A 23,972-nucleotide genomic window follows, 5' to 3' on the forward strand; every position below is an offset into this window, starting at 1 on the left:
GGCCCCTCCTTTCTAGTAACCACCATACTGTTGTCCGTGTGTGTGAGTCTGCTTTTGTTTTGTTAGTTTGTTACTTTTTTGTTTTATATTCCACAGATGAATGAAATAATATGGTTTTGGCCCTTTTCCATCTGATTTATTTCGCCTATTATAATACCCTTAAGATCCATCCATGTTGTTGCAAATGGCAGTATTTCATTTTTTATGGCCAAGTAATATTCCTCTGTGTGTGTGTGTGTGTGTGTGTGTGTGTGTGTGTGTGTGTGTGTGTATCACACCTTTTAATCCAGTCATCTGTCAATGGACACTTAGGATGTTTCCATATCTTGGCTATTGTAAATAATGCTGCAATGAACAAAGGGATACCTATACCTTTAAAGTGTATTTTCATGTTCTTTGGATAAATACCCAGAAGAAGGATCGCTGAGTCATATAGTAGTCCTATTCATAATTTTTAAGAAACTTCCACATTGTTTTCCGTACTGGCTGCACCAGCTAAGGAACGACTAATCCCTAATTTTTTTGAACAAATTGAAAAGACTACTAAGAGTGGTTGTACATTAGCACATTGTATAATTGTGATTTTTAAGGTACCATAATTATACTCTAAACAGTAAAGGAGCACTGTTATTTAGAAAATTTTTTGTCTCAAATTAGAAAAAATAAATCCCTTATGTCTGTAGCAGTTTTCCAGATTGGGACTATGGTGATGCCCCGCTCTTCATTCAGGTAATACTCCACCTCCACTCCTGGTCCTTCTGGTTCAGGGCAGAAGGGCATCTAGTGCTAAACGCCTGATGCAGTTCCTTTTCTACAGCAGAGAAGCAATGGATTCTTTTCCTCTGACCAGCCAATGTATTTATAAGCTTTTCATTTGTTTCTTCTGAAAGAGGTCAAGGATTTCAAGTTGTGGGTGCTTTTTGTTGGTTCACATACCATTTCGATCAGTAACATTAATTTCTTATAACTTGTTATTTCCCTTGTCAGGCAACTATTAAGGATATTTTCTTTCTTGTTAAATGGAATTTAGCTGTTCCTATTGCTTATCCTGCCAAGACTGCCCTATTTTGTTAGTTGCTTAGTGACTGTTTCCTGCAATCAGGGTCCAGGATATCTCTGCAAATGGCAAATTAAAGTGGTCTGATGAGATATTAATTCATGAAATGCTTGCATCAGTGGAGGTTTCTTTTTGTCAACAAACCAAACATCTTTGCTGTGTGGGAATGTAGTTGTTCAATGTGACAGACAGCTGGGTTTAACTGGTATGTACATTTGGAGTCATTTTCTAATAATAGTGAAAGAAAACCCTATCTCTGAGTCTTATTTACACTTAGGAATGCACCTCATTTTGCCCACTGCTGCTTATAGGAATGAGTGATGGTGTGCAGATGTACAGCCACACAAGGAAGTGGTTCTTATGATGGTGCATGGAAAACTCAAAGGAATAAAGAGACTTGTTATTTCTTATGGAATGCCATGGTGACAGCAAATAAAGTCACTGAAGAGCCACCACTTTCTTTAGGGAAATGCCGTTAGACTGAGCCTGTAAAGACCATGAATGGTCTTAGATGATTACCCCAAGCAAAATGCTTCAGTTATGTCTCAGTTATTCCTTTAGAAAAAAAATACTATCCAGAATGCCATAACATGCAGAGTATTTAATAGTACAACAGTCAAGAATTCATCATTGTAAGAAAAACCCCAACCAAAGTTATAAATGCAATGTGTTTCGAAAATGTGTTTTATTTTAGGGCTTCTATTATTTTTACCCCACCATGTTCTAACAGGGAGTTAAGGTGTTTTACGTAAATACATTTAATATAATGAGAAGAAAATAAATAAATAGAAAGCAGGATGAAGAAAAGCAAAGTAAGAAGCTGGAGTGAGTGTCGAACACAAAACTGGTGTTCCAAGCATTGGAGTGGGCACTGAGGAGGAAACCTTGCCTCACCGTGTCCACACAATAAACACTCCCCAGCTGCTCAAAAGAAGCATGTTTAATCCAGGTTTAGACATTTGAGAAAAACTCTCTACTGCAGATCTCTGCCAGATTGTTCCAGGAGTAGATCAAGGAAAGCCATCGGGAAACTCTCAATGACTATGATTTCTCTCGGTCAAACCTTTAGTAAACATTCAGTAATGATTTGTCAGTTTGAGATTGTGTTCCTCATTAAGTATTTTAGATGTGCAGGTGTCTATTTTGTCATTTTGATAGGAAAGTATATTTTTTAATAGTAGAAGTCGGGATGATAGTGACTTCTCAGGAGAGGGGAGCACTTGACAAGAACATGTTCACAGAGAGATGTCGTCATCCACCTTCCACAAGGACATGGGCCATGGAGATGCCTGAGAGTGATGTTAAGATACACCTCAAACATTGGGTTCAAGGCCATTGTGGAGACCCCAACACTGTGCTACGTAGATCATGACTTTAATGATTTCAGCTCAGAAAATCTTTGAAGCATGAGCAATATAATTTATTCTGTATTCTTCAAGAGAACCTCAAAGCAAATTATATGCCTAGTTATGTAAATGAGTTCCTTTCCTTTATAGGCTTATTAACTGGAAGCCCATTAAATATTGTGACTGCTACACAAATATTGATTTCAGCTTTAGAAAAGCTTTTATGTAGCAGGACCAACTGCACACTTCATAGTTAATTCTCCAATCTGCTATCCACATGTTCATCTTTCTGTTCTCCTGTAGTTAGGGAAGAGGGAATTTTTTTCCTGCCTATCCAGGAGTTTTAAAGAAAATTTTAGAAAGAGAATCCAGGTGACATTCATCAAAAGACAGACCTACTAAGCAAGTGGTGTGAAGATGCAGATCTGGTGATACCTTGGAGGTCAGGCTGCTCTAATGCAGTTTAGCCAAGGAAGGTCCTTAAAAACCATGATCCACCTTATGGGGGTCTGTTTCAATATGAGGGGTGTTTCAAATGCGTATCAAATGAAAGTAATGGAGTACAGTCACAGTTCAAGACCACTTGACCCTTGAGGAGAACCTGAGAAATTTTTCAGCAAGTTAATCTGTAACATTACAAGTAGAATGTTAAAAACTAATAGGTGTTTTATTTGTGGAAGTATTCCTTTCTTGCAAAAAATAGGGTGGGGGAGTCCAACAGTCTAGATGTAGCCAGAGTAGATTATAGCCATGTGTTTGAAAAATGTAATTAAATCTGTCATGAACAAATTTCAAAGATCAGGGCAGTTTTTGAAGAGTTTTGAAACAGGAAATCAACCACAGATGCATTTACTTAGCTTGATTTTTCTTTCCTATTTAAAAATAGTAATAACTCTACTCCATACCAGGTACCAGTTGACATTCTGGGAATCTAATCGTGAGTTTAAACTGCTTACCTGAGAGGCTAATGTTTGCGTTACTCAAATCATAATACCAACCAATATAAAATGGGTTTATTATATATAATAAACCAATATAAAATTGCTGTCATGAAAATGACAAGGGCAGTGCAGGAGCTGTGAGAACCTTCTCTGGGCTTTGACCCGGTCCTGGAGGCCCGGGATGGAATCCTGAGGACGGAGTGCTGGAGTGGAGATCTGAAAGATGGGCAGGTGGACCATTCCAGGTGTGAAGATCGTGGGTGCAGGAGGCTGTGAAGGTGGCCGGGGTATTTTGGTTACTGAGGCTGAAGAGGAGGCATGCAGGGCCTCCCAGGCCGTGAAAGGATCTTACCACATTCACACTGGCTGGCTGTGTCCCAGAGCGGCTCTCACTACTAAATCCGATAGGAACATACTCACCTTCCCACAGACTTATTCTCCCTGTTAAAATACATTTAATGAAATTTCGAGAGTGACTGTCTTGGAATTTCACTTCACATTCTACCAGGCGTCCTAGATCTAGGCATTTTGCTCTGTGCCACACAGTCGTTGCTAAACCAGCTGAGAGCAGGTAGGATTGGTTTATAGGAACAACACTTAAAGAGAAGAATCAACATAACCTGAGTCCCTACATGGACACAAATGTTGAAAAATGCCTCAGTCTTGAGTTTCTCAGTTCAACCCTGAGCACAGGCAAGCTCCAGGAAAGACAGTGGCTCTCTTATAAGCACAGGAAAAAACTCAGAATAATCTGAATAAGTGTGTAGTATTTTACTTATTGTTTGAAAAGAATGTTTTAAGTTTTCCTGTGTATAAAAGAATTATAGTTGTTTATTAGGTCAAATAGTTATACCTACGTTAAAAGCGATTTCGTTTTTTGATTCAGTTTGCCTTATCCTTTCAATAATTGTTATTTACGACCATTTATTAATGCTATTTGTGCTTTTAAAAATTTTTATCTACAAAACTTAAAGAAGTCGCCATTGTACACTCAATTAAATGTGCTCTTGGGAGTGCTGCAGGGAGGCTGACTTTGTGTTGCTCCACGTTCTTTTACGTGCTGACCTGAGGAGAACGGGGCTGTCGGTCCAGTCCTAGAACTGGGACCAGGCCTCCATTCTTAGCAGGCTTGAGCAGCCCCTCCCCACGCTCACTCACCAGAGTGAAAATGACAGGCAGAGGATTAGCGCTGGCTTCTCCGGATTGTGAGCTCAGGCAGTGTTAACTCAAGGCGCCCTGATAAAGTAGTGTCACAAAATAATACCAACCTTTGACGTGTAGATCCCGCTATATCCCAGAGTGGCACAGATGGGCTGTTAAATGAGTCATAAAAAGTTGAAGAAAATGTATATAGAATCAAAATATTTAATGATTAAATAGGCTTTTCCCCTATCTACTACTGGGTTTTAAACTAAGCTCAGATGAAGACACAACTGATCTAAGTATCATTTAAAGTGTGATCACCCTTCCTATTTTTTACCAAATATTTATTTATATTTTCTTATATATCATATTTTTAATGTAAAAGCTTATATTTGATTGGTAAAATGATAGTCGATTCTTGAACAACACTGGTTTAAACTGCACACTTCCATTTATTTGCGATTTTTCCATAAATACTGTAAATGTATTTTCTGTTCTTTATGATTTTCTTGATACCTTTTCCCTAGCTTCTTTTATTGTAATAATACAATATATAATACATGTAACATATAAAATATGCATTTATCAATGGTCTGTGTTATTGGTAAGATTTTCGGTCAACAGTAGGCTATTAGTAGTTAAGTTTTGGGAGTGTCAGAAGTTACACGTGAATTATCGACTGCATGCAGGAGCAGAGAGAGGAGGGGGTATTCTTTAATCCCTGTGTTCAAGCTGTAATTACATTTTTATATTATGTGAGTAGTTTGTGTAATAACTCTGATATCCTTTCTGTTCTGCTCACTCAGAGCCTTGCCCTGTTTAGAGGCTAAAAGATGGGTGGAAAGGATACAGTTTCACTTTGTACATATTTTTTTAAAGCAATGACAATATTATATTGTTTTGATCATTAGTGACATAGATTTAAAAAGTGACAGTGCTTCAAATCTATTCTTATTAAATTGAGTTATTAAAGTTTGTGTTTGTGCCCCGGCCAGGTGGTTTAGTTGGTTGGAACATCTCTCCTATGTACCTAAAGGTTGCAGGTTCGATTCCCAATCAGGGCACATACCTAGGTTGCAAGTTCCAGCCCCAATCCAGGCATGTGAGGGAGGCAACCAACCAGTGTTTCTCTCTCACATAGATGTTTTTGTCCCTCTCCCTCTACCTCTCCTTCCTTTCCTCCCTCACTAAAATCAATAAACATCCTCAGGTGAGGGTTTTAAAAAAGCCATATTTTTGTTGTCAGTATTTGCAATGCCTACAGCTCTTTATTTGAACAGATGAATTATAAATCACAATTTGAGTTTTTGATTTTTTTAAAAAAATTGTCTTAGGAAAGATATTAAGTACTTCCTCTCACAGGAAAAATTTTCTCAGATTTTTACGTCATTGAGAATTAGGTATTACAGTTATTTTCCACGATGGAAGTGTAAGTTTGTCTCTCTTTCAGACTTTCCTCTCTTTGGCTTCCTTTTCAGCATTCATTGTGCACACATTGGCTTAGTGACCTGAATCCTTAGCAGATTAACAGCAGGAAATGTTGTCTGACAGTTTGCTGCCAATGTCTCATATGTGTGATGTGAAACTCTTTGTAAAAACTAAGCCCAATGTTTTTGCTGGCCAAGAAGAAGCATGCTTTACTGGGAAGCTGTTATCTACCACAGTGCACGTCTATGAGCACAAAAGTCTGATTTAGAATGGAGGCTGAATTTGTTACAACAAATGAAGGTAGAAACAGATTGTGCCTGAAAGAAAAGACCTCTTTTTTAAAAAGTTGGAGGCTTTACTGTGCAGAAAGTATCCCTTGTCATGTGTGTGCTAAAATTATTTGTGCACGTAATCACAGTCTAAACATAGATGGACTCTATTGCATTTTAACAAAGAATTCTTGTTTTGGCAGTGCTACATGCAATATATGTGAAAATGTGTAACTATTTTATGTTTTGGTCTAGGATATACCAAAATATGCCAATATACCTAATACTTATTAAAAATCATTTTATGTGTGTTTGTAAAACATCATTGAATGTACACTGTTTTCTGATAATTACACTATTTTAAGCAATTTTCTCAATTTAGTGATTTTTGTTTTCCACAAGAGAAGTAGAATGATTTGCTTTCTATGATTTTACTACAGAGAAGTAGGCTTTCAGTAGTATACCAGTTTCTGTCCCAAATTTCAGCATTATAAGTCATAAATGTATTTGGCTCTTCATCAAGAAGGCCTACTAATAATCACTGGCATATATTGGTTATTGCTTCCCATGAGCTAGGCAATATGCTTTCCTGTATTTTATCTTAGTTAATGTAACAATGTTACAAGTTAGTACTAATATTATTTCCATTTTATAGTGAAGACGGTGAAGCTGAGGAAAGTTCAATAACTTGTCCAGCCTCACAGAGCAAGTTAGTTGTGGATGCAGGGCCCAGCCCCCGGGCTTCTGATACACCTCACTTAGAACAGAATGGTATGAAAACAAACTTACATTAGGTAGGGAAATCCATTTTAAAGATGTTTAAATAATGCTAGATAAATTATAATCCATAGATAATTTAGACAAGGAAATCACGGTTTTGTTTAAAAATTATCAAGACTGGGGAATAGTTCCATATTCCTATTTTAACAGGATATTTCAGACCATCATCGCTGAAACTGAGCAAGAATGTTGTCAATGTTTGCACAAAGAAAAAGAAGGGGAAAAAATAACAAAAAGAACCCAAAAAACCCCAGTGTGGCAGAATAATTATTGACATACTTAGTAATGTTTGAAAGAAGTAACCATCATGGTTCTCTGAAAAGCTGATTCCTCTTGAATTTAAAGAAAGGGCTGGCAATATATGTAACATCTAGACAGAAGAAATTTGATTTCTGCCTTGTATGTCAGTACTCTGTGAATATGCTGCCGAGATCACGTTTGGGATTAGACTGCAAGATCCCATTAAAGATCCCCTGTGGGCATGGATTCTGGCAGTAGTGATGTGGATTTTCTACTGTGCTTATTAAACTTGACATTCAAAGTACACTTCAGCCAGAAAGTACAACAAGGAAGTAAATGCATGTGGGGCAGCTGGTGCCGTATATTGCTTCTTAGACCTTCTTAGCCTTAGACCTCTCTCAGGGGTTTATGCACTGTTGTGACAGATGAGGGACCATCATCTTTTATTCCTGGATTGACCACAGCCTGTTGGTATTTTCCACGTGTGGATTAAAAAGAAAAAAATAATCACTCTCCACTGAAATTTCAGGGAAGACAGTGTTAGGATGTTTTTCTATCAAGAATCTGACTGAGAAACAGGAAAACCCAGGAAAAAATGTTTCCAAAAGAAAATCAGTGGTCTGTTTGAGGCAGATGTGTGGTAGAATAGGGATTGAGAGTATTAACACTCCCTCAAATTACTAAATAGCCGAAGGGTAGTATCAGTTTTCCTGAAGGTTCTCTGTATTGTCTATGTTTCCTTGTATTAATGTGAGTGGTTTAAGCTGAAGCAATACAGCAAGAGGCTTTTTAGTTCTTTTATTTTTCAGGGTGATAGTTTAAAGAAATGCACACATGCGTTCTGAGGGGCCTTAAGGATACACACACATCCTGATGTGGGTTTGGTCCTGCACCCCTCCCCTCCTAAAAAGTAGGGACTGCTGGTTAGCTCCTGTTGTCAGGCAAAAAAGGCTGGCTGTGCCTCATTTTCTTCATTATTGTGCAGCTCTGGATAGAGAAGAACTGCAACCCATCTTCTGAGGCTACATTATTATACATGACTTTACAAATTTTTCTAATTTCAGTGGTTAGTCTTTGCTGAAGGAGAGCTTCACCAGGCTGATGCAGAGCATTGTGAGACTAAAGAAAAAAAACAAATGCTATTGAAGTCTTGTGCCAAGACTTGGTACAACCTATGCTTCCTGCTTTTGCACCTGTTGGCTGAAGCATGGATTAAGAAATGATTTCTAGGGACTTAAGGCAATGCTCACCTCAAGTAGAGAATGCGCTGCCAGGTGTAGCTGTAATCCTGAGAGCACCTTACTCAGCCTTTCCCTGGGTTCAGTGCCCTCTGTTTGTCCCTCCCAATCCCTTCTGTAACCTGCTAGGGAAGCTGTTAATGCTTCTTCTCTGTTACAAAGGAAGAAATCAAGAGAATTAATCTACCAGGACCATTCTTTAGTCATGTAGCAGGTTGTTGAGTAAAGACTGTATTTTAGTTCCATAAAAGGAAAATGTCCTCCTTAAAAACATGAAACTTACATTTAAGAACATTTCTATTTCATATACAGTGTGAAGCAAAAGAAGATTTAGTTATTCATATGGAAAATAATACAGTAATTAATAAATAATAATAAAAGGATAAATTCTGTGTTTTGTGTACTCACAACTGTAAACCTACCTTTGCCCCATCTTGTACTTTATTCATAGCTTTAAATACAAGTTTGTTGTGTTGTGATTTTTTTTTTAACAGTTTGGTGGTTTATCATTTCTCATCTGTATCATTTTCATTCAGCATTTGACTGGTTATTCTTGAGAACTTAAATTTCTCAGGAAAATTTGTTGAAAAGAATATCTTAAGATTTTAAGTGTATGTGTGTGTGTGTAAATAAATTTTATAATGCAGCTATGGGTATATTTGTCCCAGAGGCCTAAAAGAAACTGGTTTGGGCCTAAACTAAATCTGAAAAAGTTACACATTTTCTAAAAAAAAAATTGTTTTAGACTCCTTATAGTTTAGAATTTTTAAGGTATAGATATAATTTACAACTTACAGCCATACCTGCATGGATCATCTGGGGATCTTAAAAACATGCATGTGCTCTGAGCCTAACTTATTCTGATTTATTTGACTTGAGGTGGGTTCTTGGGCACTGGCATTTTTTAAACGCTCCCACGATCCACAGTTGAAAACCAATATTTTAAAAATATTGCTTCTATGACATTGGTTATGATATGCTAGCAAGAAAAAATTATATAAAGTTTCATCAACTTTACCTTTTTAATCTCTTAATGGTATTGACCAAAATGAGTCCCCATTAAAGATTAATTACAGAAGGCATGGTGCCACTGGGGATGTCTTTATAGCCAGTAGGAATATAATGTGAGTATACAGAGGGACAGGTGTGATATAAAGCAGAATATGGAAAGTGCCCTCTTGGTGCTATCAAAGTGCCAAAATGTCCAAAGTAGAAAGAAATCACATTTGGCTGGCAAGACAGGAAATGCTCTAAAGAAGTGGCACTGGAAGAGCTTTGTGAAGGATGAGAGAGTCTTGACAGGCAACAGGCAAGGCAGAGCATTTGGGCACAGTGGAGAATCAATATGGGTAATACCTGCAGTGGGTTGAAACACATCAAACCTGTTTCAATCCATGAGTTTGAACCATGAGTTTGTACCAGACAAAAAATCTAATAGGTGACTTTTGGATGATCCTAGAGAGCCAACTTATCTTGAAAATGGACAAAGGGAAGGTTGAGCACTGATCCTGAATTGAATCATCAAATTGTGTCACTGGATAAACAGTCCCACAAAGAGAAGTCCAGTATCTCTTTATAGACACACTGTAACTAATAAAGAGAGGAGGAATGATTAGGATTAGAATATCCCCATCTTGCAAACTCAAATGAATAAATATGGGCAATCATCAGTGATTGCCAATATCACAAAAAAGGCAAGGTTCGTTTTATGCCTTCTGATGAAATTACACAGCATCACTTATGGAAATTGGTCAAATTAGAATGTGATCAAGCTTCTAGACTTAACTACCATTTACAGGAAATACAGGAGACAGACAAAGGAGTTAAATTACACTATGGAGATAAAAACAGCAATGTCTGGGTTGAGGAAACTACAAGCAAATGGCTTGGTGTCTTGGACAAATTAATTTCAAGGGAAAAACCAAGATAAATGGGTAATTTGCAGATAGAAACTAGAGATATGTCAGCCAGTGCAGTGTATGGACTTATCCAACAAACTGAAAAAGAAAAAGAACAGGGAAGTTAAAATACTGTCTAGGTATTTGATGACATTAAGGGCTAATTGCAAATTTTGTTTAAATGTGATGAAGGTATTGAGATTTTTTTTTTAAAAGTAGAGTTACATATGAAGACATATAGAGATAATATTATTTGCTGAGATGCTTCAGAATAAAAGGCATTTGTTGAAACTGGGTGATGAGTCTGCAGGGTTTCATTATACCGCTTAGTTTTTTAATATGTTTGAAATCCCCATACTAAAACATGTAAAAACTAATTTTTAAAAAATGCTACTCCAAGTGGACAAGTGAAAATAAAAATTTTAATACAAACTTTCCAAGTCATGCTGACTAATGAGCCATACATTGAAAACCAGTGTTTTACAAAAATTATTGTAAAAATCTTGAATGATCCTCGACTTGCAGGAAGTTTTATTAATGCTGCAGAAAAGCTTATTTCATCTGCTATATTTGAGTGGTGATGACGGGCATATCTTGTTGAATTTAGTGCCTACCGAAAGCCTCTGAATCTTAGCTAATATATCATTTTCAGTTGTTTCTAGTTTGCATTACTTAGCTGGGCAGTGTAGCTCACCAGGAATCACTTTGATCTGTTGCGCTGGTTATGTTCATTACTAGATCATCTTGGCTTGGCTGGCAGGCATTTTAGACTTGAGTTCCCGGGTGTGTCTGTGTACCTGGGTTGGAGGAGGATGGCAGTCTAGCCTTGAGTTTTGTATGTGTTGTGACTAATGCTTTTTAATTTTCTGAAATGTTTACTCAATAAAATTTCTTTATTTTTTATTATTGACACTGTTATAGATGTTCCCATTTCCTCCCCGTGCCCACCTCCACCCAGCCCCCACCCCCCTTCCCTCTGGCCATCACCACACTGTTGCCCGTGTCCATGGGTTATGCATATATGTTCTTTGATTAATCCTGACCCCTTCTTTCATTCATTCTCTCCTTCCTCTCCCCCCTCTGACAGCTGTCAGTCTGTTCAGTGCATCTCTGCCTTTATTTCTATTTTGTTCATCAGTTTATTTTGTTCATTACATTCCACATATAAGTGAAGAGCATATGGTATTTGTCTTCCTCTGACTGCCTTATTTTACTTAATAAAAATTTAAAGTCATTTGGAGTTTACCTTTATTAACCTTTTAAAGTATTTAATTAATTTATAAGAAATTTAAAATAAGTCATTAATAAACTTTTTGAGCAGTTTTAGGTTTTAGAAAAATTGAGCAGAAAGTACAGAAAGTTCTCATGTAATCCCTTTCACTCTCCCTCTTTCCTTATTTTTAACACTTCACTTTAGTGTGCTACATTTGTTGTAATTGATGGACCAATTTTGACGCATATTATTAGTGAAAGTCCATAGTTTACGTGAGGTACCTCCTATGTGAATAAACCTTTGTGTGGTACCTTCTGTGTGGGTTTTGGCATGTGTATAAATGATGTGTATCTACCATTATAGTATCATGCTAAGTAATTTTACTGCCCTTAAAGTTCTCTGTGCCTCACCTAGTCATCCCCCCACACAAACCTAATCCTGGCAACCACTGACCTTTTTATTGTCTTCATAGTTTTGCCTTTTCCAGAATATCATATAGTTGAAATAATGCAGTTTGTAGCCTTTTCATATTGCTTCTTCCACTGAGTAATATGCATTTGAGGTTCCTCCGTGTCTTTTCATGGCTGGATAGCTCATTTCATTTTAGTGCTGGGTAATGTTACATTGTCCAGATTGTAACACAGTTTATCTATCTATTTACCTAATGAAAGGCATCTTAATTGCTTCCATGTTTTGGCAATATTGAATAAAGCTGCTATAAATATTTGTGTGCAGGGTTTTTTGTGTACGTAAGTTTTCAGTTCCCTTGTGTAAATACCAAGGGACATGATTGCTACACCATATAGTCAGAGGTCATTTTCTTTTCTAAGAAGCTACTAGACTGTCTTCCAAAGTTGCTGCACCATTTTTCACTTCCACCAACAAAGAGTATGAATTACTGTTGCTCCACATCTTTGTCAGTATTCAGTGTTTTCTGTATTTTGAATTTTAGCCATTCCAATAGAGTGTAATTGTATCTTGTTTAAATTTGTGATTTTTCTAATAACATATGATGTTGAACATCTTTTCACATGCTTGTTTTACATCTTCTTTGATGAGGTATCTATTCAGATCTTTAGCCCATTTTTTAATTTGGCTATTTTCTTACTGTTGAATTTTAAGAGTTCTTTGTATATTTTGGATACCAGTCCTTCATCAGACATGTGTTTGAAAATATTTTCTTCTAGTCTGTTTTTTGTCTTTTTATTGTCTTAAAAGTTTTTCTCTTTGACACACTTCTTTTAACATCCAACAATTTCATAAGTCAATTTGGAAAAGTTTTTAATAAAAATAAAGAGGAAATTAAAATAGTTAAAATGAGAGTTGTTCTAATTGCTTAAGACTTTACCATTCTTAGGCTATATAAGGTCTTTCAGGTTGCTGGCCTGCAATATCCCCATTTACTCTATCAGAAACAGAAATGCAATTTTTTTCAGTGGAATAAAGAGGACACAAAGATGGCAGCCCAGCATTGTTTTGCTATCCTAGAAAAGCAAAAGCAACCTTTCAGGTTTGAGTGTTAATAGTGAATATAGTCACACGAACTGCGAATGCCTTTGAGTCAGAGGCACGACTTAACAACTCATAAGAAATAGCAAATAAGCCTAAAAGCTCATAGTCTTCTCTGGTCAGCTAAATTCTTCAATGATTTAGTATCAACTTTTTTAATCTCAAGTTTTTACTCATTATGACTATATATAAACACACCAAATGGCAGTAAGGTTCTTAGATTTTATCACTTAATGAACGTCATGTTTTTTTGGAACCAGATATTTAACATAAATTCTCTGAAAGTTCCAATCTGATTGTTGAGCTTTAGTTATATGTTATCACCTACAGATATACACATATATCAGCAAGTAGAAATAAGTCAAATAATGTGCTAGAAAAAAAATCATCTGAGTCAACAGAGTCAAGAATTTTGGGGAGTATTAATTTTTTAATCCAGAGAGGATCCAGGGCTAGAAAATATTCCCAAGTCCCTGTCCTCCGGTCATTGGCTGCATCTGAACTCCATGGCAAAGAGTGCTATAATCGTTAGCAATGTTTGCCATGAGCAAAGGGGGTCCATTTATAGTCTCAAGCCAATGATTACCTTGCTCCATAGCATCTTACATCCTCACTCAGGGATGAGAAAACAAAGGCCAAAATTCTTAAAAGCCTTTTCTAATGTCATCCAGCTAGCTGCTGGTTGTGATGATGATATTTAGCAGGTAGGAATTACATTGTTTACATAGATTCTAGACAACTGATTTTGGTTCTTAGGGCCAAAAACAAAACAAAACAAAACAAAACAAAAACCCAAACAAGCCTCTCAACTGTGAAGAATGGACCAAGACCAAAGGATGATCTTAAGAACTGTTTATAGTGTTTAAAATATTTAGTAAGAAAAAAAATTTTTCTAATCAAGAGATAGCTATGAGTCATTAATAGAAATCAAATTACAAGGAACCAGAAACTAAGAGTCACTTAGTATAGTGGTCTGTGCTTGACCTAAATCATGTCCACCTGTTAGACAAAAGGAAAAACACAGCAGCCAGAAGACAGCTAATTAAAACCATGCTCAAGGCAGCCAGTGACATGTTCAGAAAAAATTCCTCTATTGAGGGACTGGCTGTAGTCTGCTGGGTCTGAGGATACAGGAGAAATGTTTACTTACTTGTATTTTGTTTGTTTTTACTCACTGAGAAAGTATTAGTACTTGGCTGAACACTGATGTATATTTGTGTGGGGTGTGTGTGCAAATATGTAGTCTAGCTAAAGCAAATTAAGTAGTGAGCAGGTAATTGATGTCTAAAGGAAAAGCTTATTGACACCACAAGAAGTTGTATGTGTGCTCTGACAGCAAAAATGCCTAAGGTCTACATTACCTGTCCTGCCATTTGTCAGTTGACGTTTGTGGAATGCTTGAAATGTGCCATCAACTGGACCGAATTTGAGTACTCTGTTTTATTTTCACGTCAGTCATTCCAAAGAAGTAAGTAGAATCATGCACATTTTACAGAAGGAAAAACAGGTTCACATAGCTGCAAGGGACATAAGGAACATTCAGACCCAGAGTTACCTGTTCAAGCTCATGGCCGTTACAAGACACTGCCCCTCTCAGCTCACTTCTCTGAACCTGTGTTCTTACCTGGTAACAGAAGACCAATAGAAGCATCAGAAGAACCAATTTTTGCGAAAACTTTATAAATTGTTGAGCATTATTCAGAAATGATACGTTATTATCTATGAAGATTTAAACCAGTGAGCAGCATTTTGTTGTCATACCACTTATTTCTATCCATTGAGCAATGTTATTAGGTAGCTTTGCTAGCATGTAATTTATTTTCATACATTATTAAATATTTTTCAAACACATCATAGATTATATAGCTAGCTACAATTCAAGCCTTATTTTTCTCTCATATATTTATCCTTTTCCCTAAATGGTCATGCTTTAAGGGACTGAGTAACTAATTTCCAATATAATAATGGTTACATAGTAATACACAACACAGGTCTTCTGAATACTTATTTTGGCATGTACGTTGTATATCAATTTTCATATCTGCCTTGTTAATGCATTAAATCTTAGATATGCTTAATGTATTAGATGTGAAATGTTGGTACTGCACACACAAAAAAATAGTTTAATTGTTGCCAGTTAATCCATTTTAGAATCCAAGGTCATGTTGAAAGACCTTTGAAGGATTAGATAAAAATCTGATAACTATGTATTACAGTAAATTAAACTGATGGATTCCCCCCACCAGATGACTGCCTTTTTCCTTCCTCTAAATGGCTGTTTAATGGCCAAAAATATAGCACATATATTTATATCTTATATTTAAAAACGATAACTAAAATCTCTAAACTTAACATTTTATTTTTAAAGGAAGGATTTTATCTAAAAGAAATGAAAAGAAAATTGAATACTGTAATACAAAACTGAAGTTAGTGACAAAAACTAAAAATAAACTAATGAAGTTAGTTTAATGGGCTTTTAGAAGATGATTCATAGCTAGAATTTCTAAGTAAAGATTAGTAGAGAAAGTTTTAAGGGGAGGTCTAAGACAAGGAATAGGGTTAGATCTCAGGCTCAGAATCTGATCAGAGGGGGAATTGAATTCGGGCATGTTGTAACATGGTTTTATTTGGTCCTTTAGTACTTTCTTTTACTGTTAGAATTTTTATATTTCACAAGATATTTGAGGCTTCCAAGCACCACATCATTTCCTAGCTACTTCTATTTGCAGTCATCCACAGGTTACTTACTCAGTGACGCTAGGGATTGTTTACTTGTTTGTAGGGGCAGGCTTTTGTAGGTGTAAGTCCACTTTGTTGAGCCTTTTTATCAGTTAAAAAGGAGATGGCAAAGTGTGATCACACTTGATTGTCAGCTACTCTATAGTTATAGCAAGTGGTATTTTAAATTTTACCTATTTTTATTAGCGACAATAGAGAGAACTTTGTTGAGTGTGTTGTTGACTTCTTTTAATGTTTTGTTTTCCATAGAAACGCTCCAGAGGCCAAGTGCTGTTTGATAAAGTGTGTGAACATCTGAACTTGCTAGAAAAAGACTACTTTGGGCTTACATACCGAGATGCTGAAAACCAGAAGGTAAGTAATTAAAAGCAGTTCCAAACATTAGGGCTTGAGCTGCTCGTTACTGCCAGGAAGTGAACTCGAATTGGATTGGTAAATCTTTTCTCCACCTTCCCTGATTCTCCCAAATTGACTACTTTGAGTCCCTAAATGTTGTTAATCACCTTTTTTCTTCATAAAGGAAATTATTAACAACTTATTTTAATCTTGAATACTGTGGAAACAGTAAGTCGGTGTTTCCCTTTTTCACACTTCAGTTGTATATGGTTTCAGGAAAGCATTTATATGGTGCTTTTTTGCGATGATATATTTCAATGGCCATGAGCCAATGAAAATGAAATACATTGATACTTACATAGAAAACATGTTCAAGGCTGCTGTCCTATTCTTAATTCATCTTATCATGCTTTCATGTTCTTACCAAATCAAAATGTGAAATGAGTTGTTGGCTGATCTGACAGTTGTCTTGTGTAGTTAGTAGGTATTTATTGTTTAATGTAATATCTTTGTAGACTCGAGACTCTTAAACCAGAATAATGCAGTCTTTTCAGAACTATACCTCATTAATCCCCACAAATACTTGAAAATAAGAAGAAATTGTTTCCAATATATTGGTGCTGGAAACTGAGTCACAGAAATTTTGTTCATAGATGTTACATGTTTTGGCATTGTGCAGTGAATTATATTCAATATCTACTGAGTTTGCTGGACAATGTCTAACTTCATTATTAAACATCTGAGTGTTCTGATGAGGAAAGTCATAAATCTCAAGCAAGCATTCATTTAGCAGGAATGTTTTCTATGTAGCTTCCTGAGAATTTGTAATCACAGAAGTCATTGTGTAGGACTGAATGGCTAGGACATCACTGTGTCCAATTACATGTACCTTTAGTTTATTCTAGTAACTTGTTTGAACTTAGAGTCTACCTTTTATTGTTTTTGTTTTTATTTTTTAATTCACTCGTGTTCCCCTGCTAGCTTGCCTGGAGGGCCTTCCAGCAACTGCTCATGCTCAAACATGTTCAGTGTGTGTCTCCACCTGGTCAGCCTTAACTCTTTTTTATTCTTCTCTGATTCAAATCCAAGCTATCGTTTCCTTTTCAGAATTGGTTGGACCCTGCTAAGGAAATTAAAAAACAGATTCGAAGTAAGTTCTTTTGGATTATTATATGTGAAAATGTGAGGATTTCCAGAGAGTGGGGTTGTCTGGTATAAATATAGTGTTTTGGAAAACAGAACAAGATCTCAAATTTTATCTCTGTCAGGTTACTCTAGCTCAGACCCCATTTTTAATGATCACAACTCAGGAATGAAATGACTTTTGACCTATTCCTTTGCCTGTACACAGATGTGAAGTGTGATTTAATCAAGCAATGCTCCAAATGGTAATTAATCACTTAAAAGTTCCAGACTTAATTATTAATGTTATATTAAGCCCAACTGCCACAAAAGTATGAAAGACAAGCTAAAAGTAACAGTCATTTAATAGTTTAGAAATGGAATAACAAATCAGACTAGAGTTTACTGTTTGGTGACTGCCTCTTTTTTTGGTCCCTAAAGGCAAGTTAAGAAATGCATGTTACCTCCTAGAAAAAACAATTTCATGAGCAATTCACATTGAAATACAAGTAGCTAATCAGTATTAGGTGCTGAATCTTCCTAACAGTTGAATACAAATTAAAATGAGGCATATTTCACCTATTCAGAGTAGGAAAGATTTAAAAAGTTTAATAATACCCTGCACTGGCAATTAGGTACACAATTGATAAAAACATAAATTGGTATAGCCCTTAAAAAGAAGATACTTTGTGTTGGTATTTATTAAAATTTAAAATGTACTTACCGTTTAACCCCTAATTTTACTTAAATTTATTCTGCATATCTTTAAGTAAATGTGTATGTATGAAAGTTCATTGTAATTACCATTTGTAATTGAAAACTAGAAGCAACCTAACTATCCATTTATGAAGAAATTATTAAATCACTCATGGGATAACCATACCTTGAAATACTAAGCAGCTATTAAATGGAAGTAGAATAAATATGTCTTAGTTTTCATAAGTGAAACAGTGGTGAGACAAATCATACTTGTTTTTTAAAAATTATGCGTGTGTGTGTGTGTGTGTGTGTGTGTGTGTGTGTTGGCCAAAAAAGTTCATTTAGTTTTTTCCATATGATGGCTGTAATGATACTTAGTTGTCTTCAACTTCATTTGAAAAAATTTTGTTAGATTGTATTGTGACAGCTCTCATATAAGCATGCATTTCAAAAAAACTTACCAAAATTGGTGAATTTTTGTGCATCCATTTTAATATGGAAAATGGAAGAAAATATGCAACATTTTTGGTATATTATGCTTTATTATTTCAAGGAAGGTAAAAACACACCTGAAATGCTAAAAAAAAAAAAAAAGAAAGAGAAAAAGATTTGTGCAGTATATGGAGAAGATACCGTGACTGATTGAATGTGTCCAAAGTGGTTTGCAAAGTTTCTTGGTACTGTTGACATTTTGGCCAAATAATTCTTTGCTGTGGGACTGTCTTAAGCACTGGAAGATGTTCAGCAGCACTCCTGGTCTCTACCCACTAGAAGCCAGTAGTGGGAGATAGCTGGCATACCAAAATATCCAAATCAATAAAGTTACTGGTGAAAATGAAAAATGTGTCTTTTCTTTTATGGAACAGACTTTTTGGCCTACCTAGTAGTTTTGTGGAAAAATTATGGAAGTGCACAAAATAATATTAACAGTAAATATTTAGCTCTAGAAATAGCATTGCAGTGTCGGGGGTTGAAAAAGAGTTTTTAAATTTTTACTTTTAAGCCTTTCACTTTTACCATAAACATGGGTTTATAATTTTAGATAACTAATGTTTAAAAACAATTCATTTTATCAATAAAGTCTAGATTAATTTTCCTGAACTAATTTTAGTTGAATAAATTTAAAACCAGTTTATTAATAAGAGCATCAACAGCTTTCCAGTAAGAGATGTTTCTAGTGCCTCTGAATGTACTGAAATGTTAAAGTATGCCAACTATTAATAAGAAGTAATTGTTAGTGAGCAATTTGAAATTGTTTAATGCTAGATAATATTACAAAAGAAGAAAAAAGTTACTATACTTCTAGATATTAGTCTGCTGATTTTTTGTACAACACCTTTACCACATTTTTGAGAAATTTTATGTATTCACTAACCAGAACTTGATAATGAATAGTTTGATAGAAATAAGTGAAGGTTGAAACCAGGGATAGCTGCAGTTAGGATAAGTAGGTGAAAACACTTTTTGCTCCAGGGAGTCATAATAAAAAAGCTTAAGATAATGACTGTATTCTAAGACTCTTCCTGTGGAGTTCTTAAACACAGATGTGCTGAATATGTGTCCTCAAATTTTTATGTGCCTAAAGTCCTCCGTATTCATCTAACTAATGAAATGCTGTTTTTGTATTTGGGTGATTTATAATTATAAAGCACATTGAAAAATACATTAAGTGTTTCACAGTAAGTCATAATACTGTTACAAGAAAGGCTGTAAAGCAGTCGATTTTATTTTCTTTTGCTATTAGAATGGTTTCCCCCCCAACTTTCCATTTATCCTGTCTCCTACATATCTTTCTAAGGGGAAAAAAAAAGCTAAAGGGACAGTCAGGACATGAGAGCTAAAGGATATTTTCATCGTGCAGATCAGGCAGTATTTGCAACTGCAACAGTAAGAAAACTGAGTGAATTTTTAAAAGTAGAATCTGGTGTTTTTTTAATCTACATTCCTTATTATCTTAATACACTAAAATGCCCTCTTTCTGCAAAATTTACAAATTCACCCAAGGCAGAGAAGTTTTTGTCAAACTATTATAATTATTATCTCATCATCTCCTACTCCTAAACATAAGTGATAAAAAGATGTTTCCATTCTTTCTATGCTGTAGGTCCACACTGTGTCTCTAGAATGAGATCTTCAGGAGAATGGCAATCAAGCTGGTAAAGACTTTTTAAGTTACAAATTTATGAGAAATAGGAAATTCTGAAATTGGAGAGTTCTTATGAAAAAATTCTAATTCTGGTCATCTTTTGTTCATACCTCATCTCAAAATTTTTAAATATACTGGATTTTGTGATATAATTATAATATAGTAATTTCATGATATAAAGTACATGATATTTAGTAATTTTATGCTATAAATGCAGTATATTTAGACATTTTAAGATTTGGCAGGCATAGAAACAAAAATTTTAATTTTTTTCACAAGGATGAACTCTTCAGTTTTACAGTTTTCTATTTATCATAAATTTGTGATTTAAAATCCTATATCAGCATATAGGAGTATCATTTTAATGCATTCAAGCTGTTCCATTTCCTGTTACTAACCAGGGCCTTCATCTGAGCAGACGCAGGCTTTAAGCCCATTCCTTACATAATCATATCCTTCCAGTTGATCTTCTCCTGCCATATTCTTCTTCATGAGGATATAGATTTGAGCTTTAATCTGCCTCTGTCATTAATTTCAAGCTTTATGAGCCATTTAACTTTTTTTTCTTGATCAGAGCATATGTGGAATTAATCTTAAACTTTCCCGTTGTTTCAAAATAATGTCCTATGAAACCTAGTACTTATTTGGGTTATGCCCTTAGGAGAGTGGATTCCTTAAAATTAGTGATTTTCAAAGTGTGGTCCCCAAGCCCAATTGTATTAGAACCACAAGGAGGTTTATGAGAAACACAAGTTCCTAGGTCGCATTCCAGATCCCTGGAATAAAGTGTGTGGGTGGACCTTAGAAATTTACATTTTCAGTAAGCACCTAAGATGCTTCTGAGGCCCACTATATCTGAAACTCACTTTTCTGGAATGGGGATTTTTTTTTCATGGAAATATCTTTCTTATACTTTTGCTATTTAGTTTCCAACTTAGAGTATTTGCCTTGAATTTATTTTAAAATTGTTTAATTATATTGCTAAACTAGTCATTGGATTCAAAGCATATTTTAAAGTGGATAAATTATAAAAGCAATAAATCCATCTCCCATAACTAATTCATTAGTTTTAATTCCACTTGCTTGAGGGGGGAAGAGGAAGCTAGCACTGTTTTATGAACCTCGCCAGTAGCAGGCATGGATGGACCCATTTTAGCAGGAAGTGAATAGAAGTCACTAGGAAAGTGAAGCCAAATCAGACTATTTTTATAATAACAGAAGGACTTTTTTGAGAACAGTGGGAAAATCATCACTAGAAATATCATTGATTGACAGGTATTTTATGGATTAGAATTCTTATAGTCCATGTTTCAGTAATGTTTCTGAGTGGTTTTAAAATAATAGTAACCACGCAATTATACCTAGTCTTATGCCAAGTCCTTTTATAAGGCACACTTCATGGTAGTGCCCTGCCACCCACACTTTAAGTGTAGTATAAATGGTAGTATCAAGAATAAACTAGAATTAATAAATAAACTTAATGTAGATAACCCAGGCAGTGAAGCATTTTTCACTTATACAAGAGAAAAGTACAAAGAAAGAAGCTAGGAAGTTATGTGCAATACTTTCCCTTTCTTCTGAGTGTTTGTGAAGGGCTCCTAGAAAAAAAAAAGGACTTTCCAGAAGTTACTAAATGGGCAAAGGTAGTGTTTGGAAGTCTCAGGAGAGTATTGACCCTTAAGAGCTGAACTGTGAGCTCACAGAGAATGAAAGGAAGACATCGACTCCGTGTGTGCAGCATAGATAAAAGGTTTCCGGTGCAGAAGCCAGGGAGACTGGAGGGAATTTTTCAGCAGCACATTCAGAATACCAGCAGGACCTATGCTGTGGCACTTTTAGTGTGGTGATTGGGTGGAGAGAACAAATGTATGCAGTGTCCCAGAAAGGAACACCCAGATTTGAGTAAATTGCTGCATTAAAAGGCCACAATAAAAAGACAAGATGAATATGAATAAGTTAAAGGAGTGACCACATAGAGATGAAATGTAGAAAAGAAGAAGAGGTGGTTTTTTCATGTTTATAATGATACACCATAATGATTAGATGTAATACGAGGAAATGGAGAGCTCAGTAAGCCTTAATGATGTTTCGACTATACGTGCGGACGATACAGAGGAGTAGGCGCCTGGAAGCTGCCCTCTGGAGAGGCCGGACGTAGGTGCTGCGGGATAAAGAATGGCAGCACGTAAAGAGGACCCGTTCAGTTCATGGGCTAAGAAGGAGGTGTGGCAATTGATGATTCACAACAAATACATTCAAGTATCTTTTTAATAAAAAATTTCCCTGAATAAGAATTTCTGCAGCCATAGAGCAGGTCCCTTAAATATTCACTACAACAAACCTTCCCCATAAAATAAAAATATCCTGAGGAGTCCCTTGACACGTGTTATAATGGGATTTGACCTGTAATAACAAAGCAAAAACAACAAAGGAAATGGGATTATGTCTGTAATGTTGGTATGTGAACTATCCAGAACTTCATAGCAGGACGTCTAGTCAATTCCGGACTTGTCTGATTGAGGATTATCCATATTGCTCACTTTTTGCCCCCCTCTTCCAAAGGTGTACCTTTGTCCCTGGGAAAGAGAGGAGGTTTAGTCAATTTTATCCCTAGTTAGAAGTTCAGTAAAGGATTTGATTGGTGAGAAGATTAGAAACTAGGTGAAGTTTTGGACTTATCTGTGGATTTCATTGAACAGAAACGTCCCTGTTTTCCATGGATAATCAAAATTTGCTTGGGTGTTAGAACTTAGAGTTTTGGTAGTTCTAGTTATCATAAGTATAAAGGGATTTTCCTAAGGTTTTATTCTAATTTTTTTTCTCATCTCTGCAGGTGGTGCTTGGCATTTTTCATTTAATGTGAAATTTTACCCCCCAGACCCCTCTCAGCTGTCTGAAGATATCACCAGGTATTTGAAAGTTGGCTCTGAAAAGGCAGGCATCTTGGGAGTTATGCTTCTCTTAAATTATCCAGAGAAGAGCATGCTTACATTTAGTAACCTTATAATTATCCACGCTAAAATGGTAAATAAAAGGCAACGCAGTGAGAGCAAACACCCAATTGGAAGATTTGCCAAATCGTATCTGTTTGTAGTTGAATCTTTGGTGCTAAGCTGATACTTCCCTCTGCCTGGCCCTGGTGGGAGGACATACAGAACTGAGACACTGCCACAGCCAAATTGGGTGGGAGTCAGCCTTAAGTGACATAGCCATTCTTAGTGCCCATGCTTTAAAACTGAGAGTAAAAAATGTCTTTGGATGTTTATGCCTTTTACATAACCATTCTGGTACTTGACCGCTCTTTAAAAAAAAAAAACGGCACATGCATGCACACATATACACATACAGATACAACATAAACACATGTACACTTAAGAATTTACTTTCCATGACCTACAAGGGAAACAAGTAATTCATTTTCACAAGAGAAGACATTTTTTAAAAAAAGGATCCAACAAAAATATCCTGGCATGGTAACTTTGACTGCGAGAAGGTGTCCCTTTACGCAACTGTCCTACGTCGTGATGTGTCCTCGGCTTCTCTGCATTCTGCTGTGGAATCCCTGGCTCTTGCTGTGTTTGGTGGTATGTTGATAGCCAGCCAGAGCGATCTTGTGCAGTGTGTGCTGCGTTTTCTGTATAAGCCTCACATCCTGGGAGGGCTTTTCATAAAAGGTAAATTACTCAAAAAGCTTCAGTCTCTTGTAGTGATTAAAAATAATTTTAACAGGCATTTTAGGAGAAGGGTACAAACTAGATCCAGAGTATTTTTCTATGCTTGCATTAAATTAGAAAATTTATAATTCCTTATTTAAGAATACTTTTTAATAATATGGAAGAATTATTTCCTTGTGGCTAATTTGTAATTA

General features: G+C 35.9%; 1 protein-coding gene across 14 annotated transcripts in view; it reads left to right on the forward strand.

The window, feature by feature from the left end:
- Positions 1 to 23,972, forward strand: part of EPB41L3 (erythrocyte membrane protein band 4.1 like 3) — a 136,735-nt gene that overhangs the window by 70,722 nt on the left and 42,041 nt on the right. For all 14 annotated transcript variants that reach the window (XM_054587392.1, XM_054587394.1, XM_054587397.1 and 11 more), the window contains exons 4-6: positions 16,051 to 16,155; positions 17,245 to 17,287; positions 22,938 to 23,013. In XM_054587392.1, coding sequence (XP_054443367.1) covers positions 16,051 to 16,155; positions 17,245 to 17,287; positions 22,938 to 23,013 — 224 coding nt within the window. The remainder of the gene's footprint in view (positions 1 to 16,050; positions 16,156 to 17,244; positions 17,288 to 22,937; positions 23,014 to 23,972) is intronic.

Source organism: Pteronotus mesoamericanus, unplaced genomic scaffold, assembly GCF_021234165.1.
Source record: "Pteronotus mesoamericanus isolate MK-2021 breed Mesoamerican mustached bat unplaced genomic scaffold, CSHL_Meso_final scaffold_118, whole genome shotgun sequence".
NCBI lineage: Eukaryota > Metazoa > Chordata > Mammalia > Chiroptera > Mormoopidae > Pteronotus > Pteronotus mesoamericanus.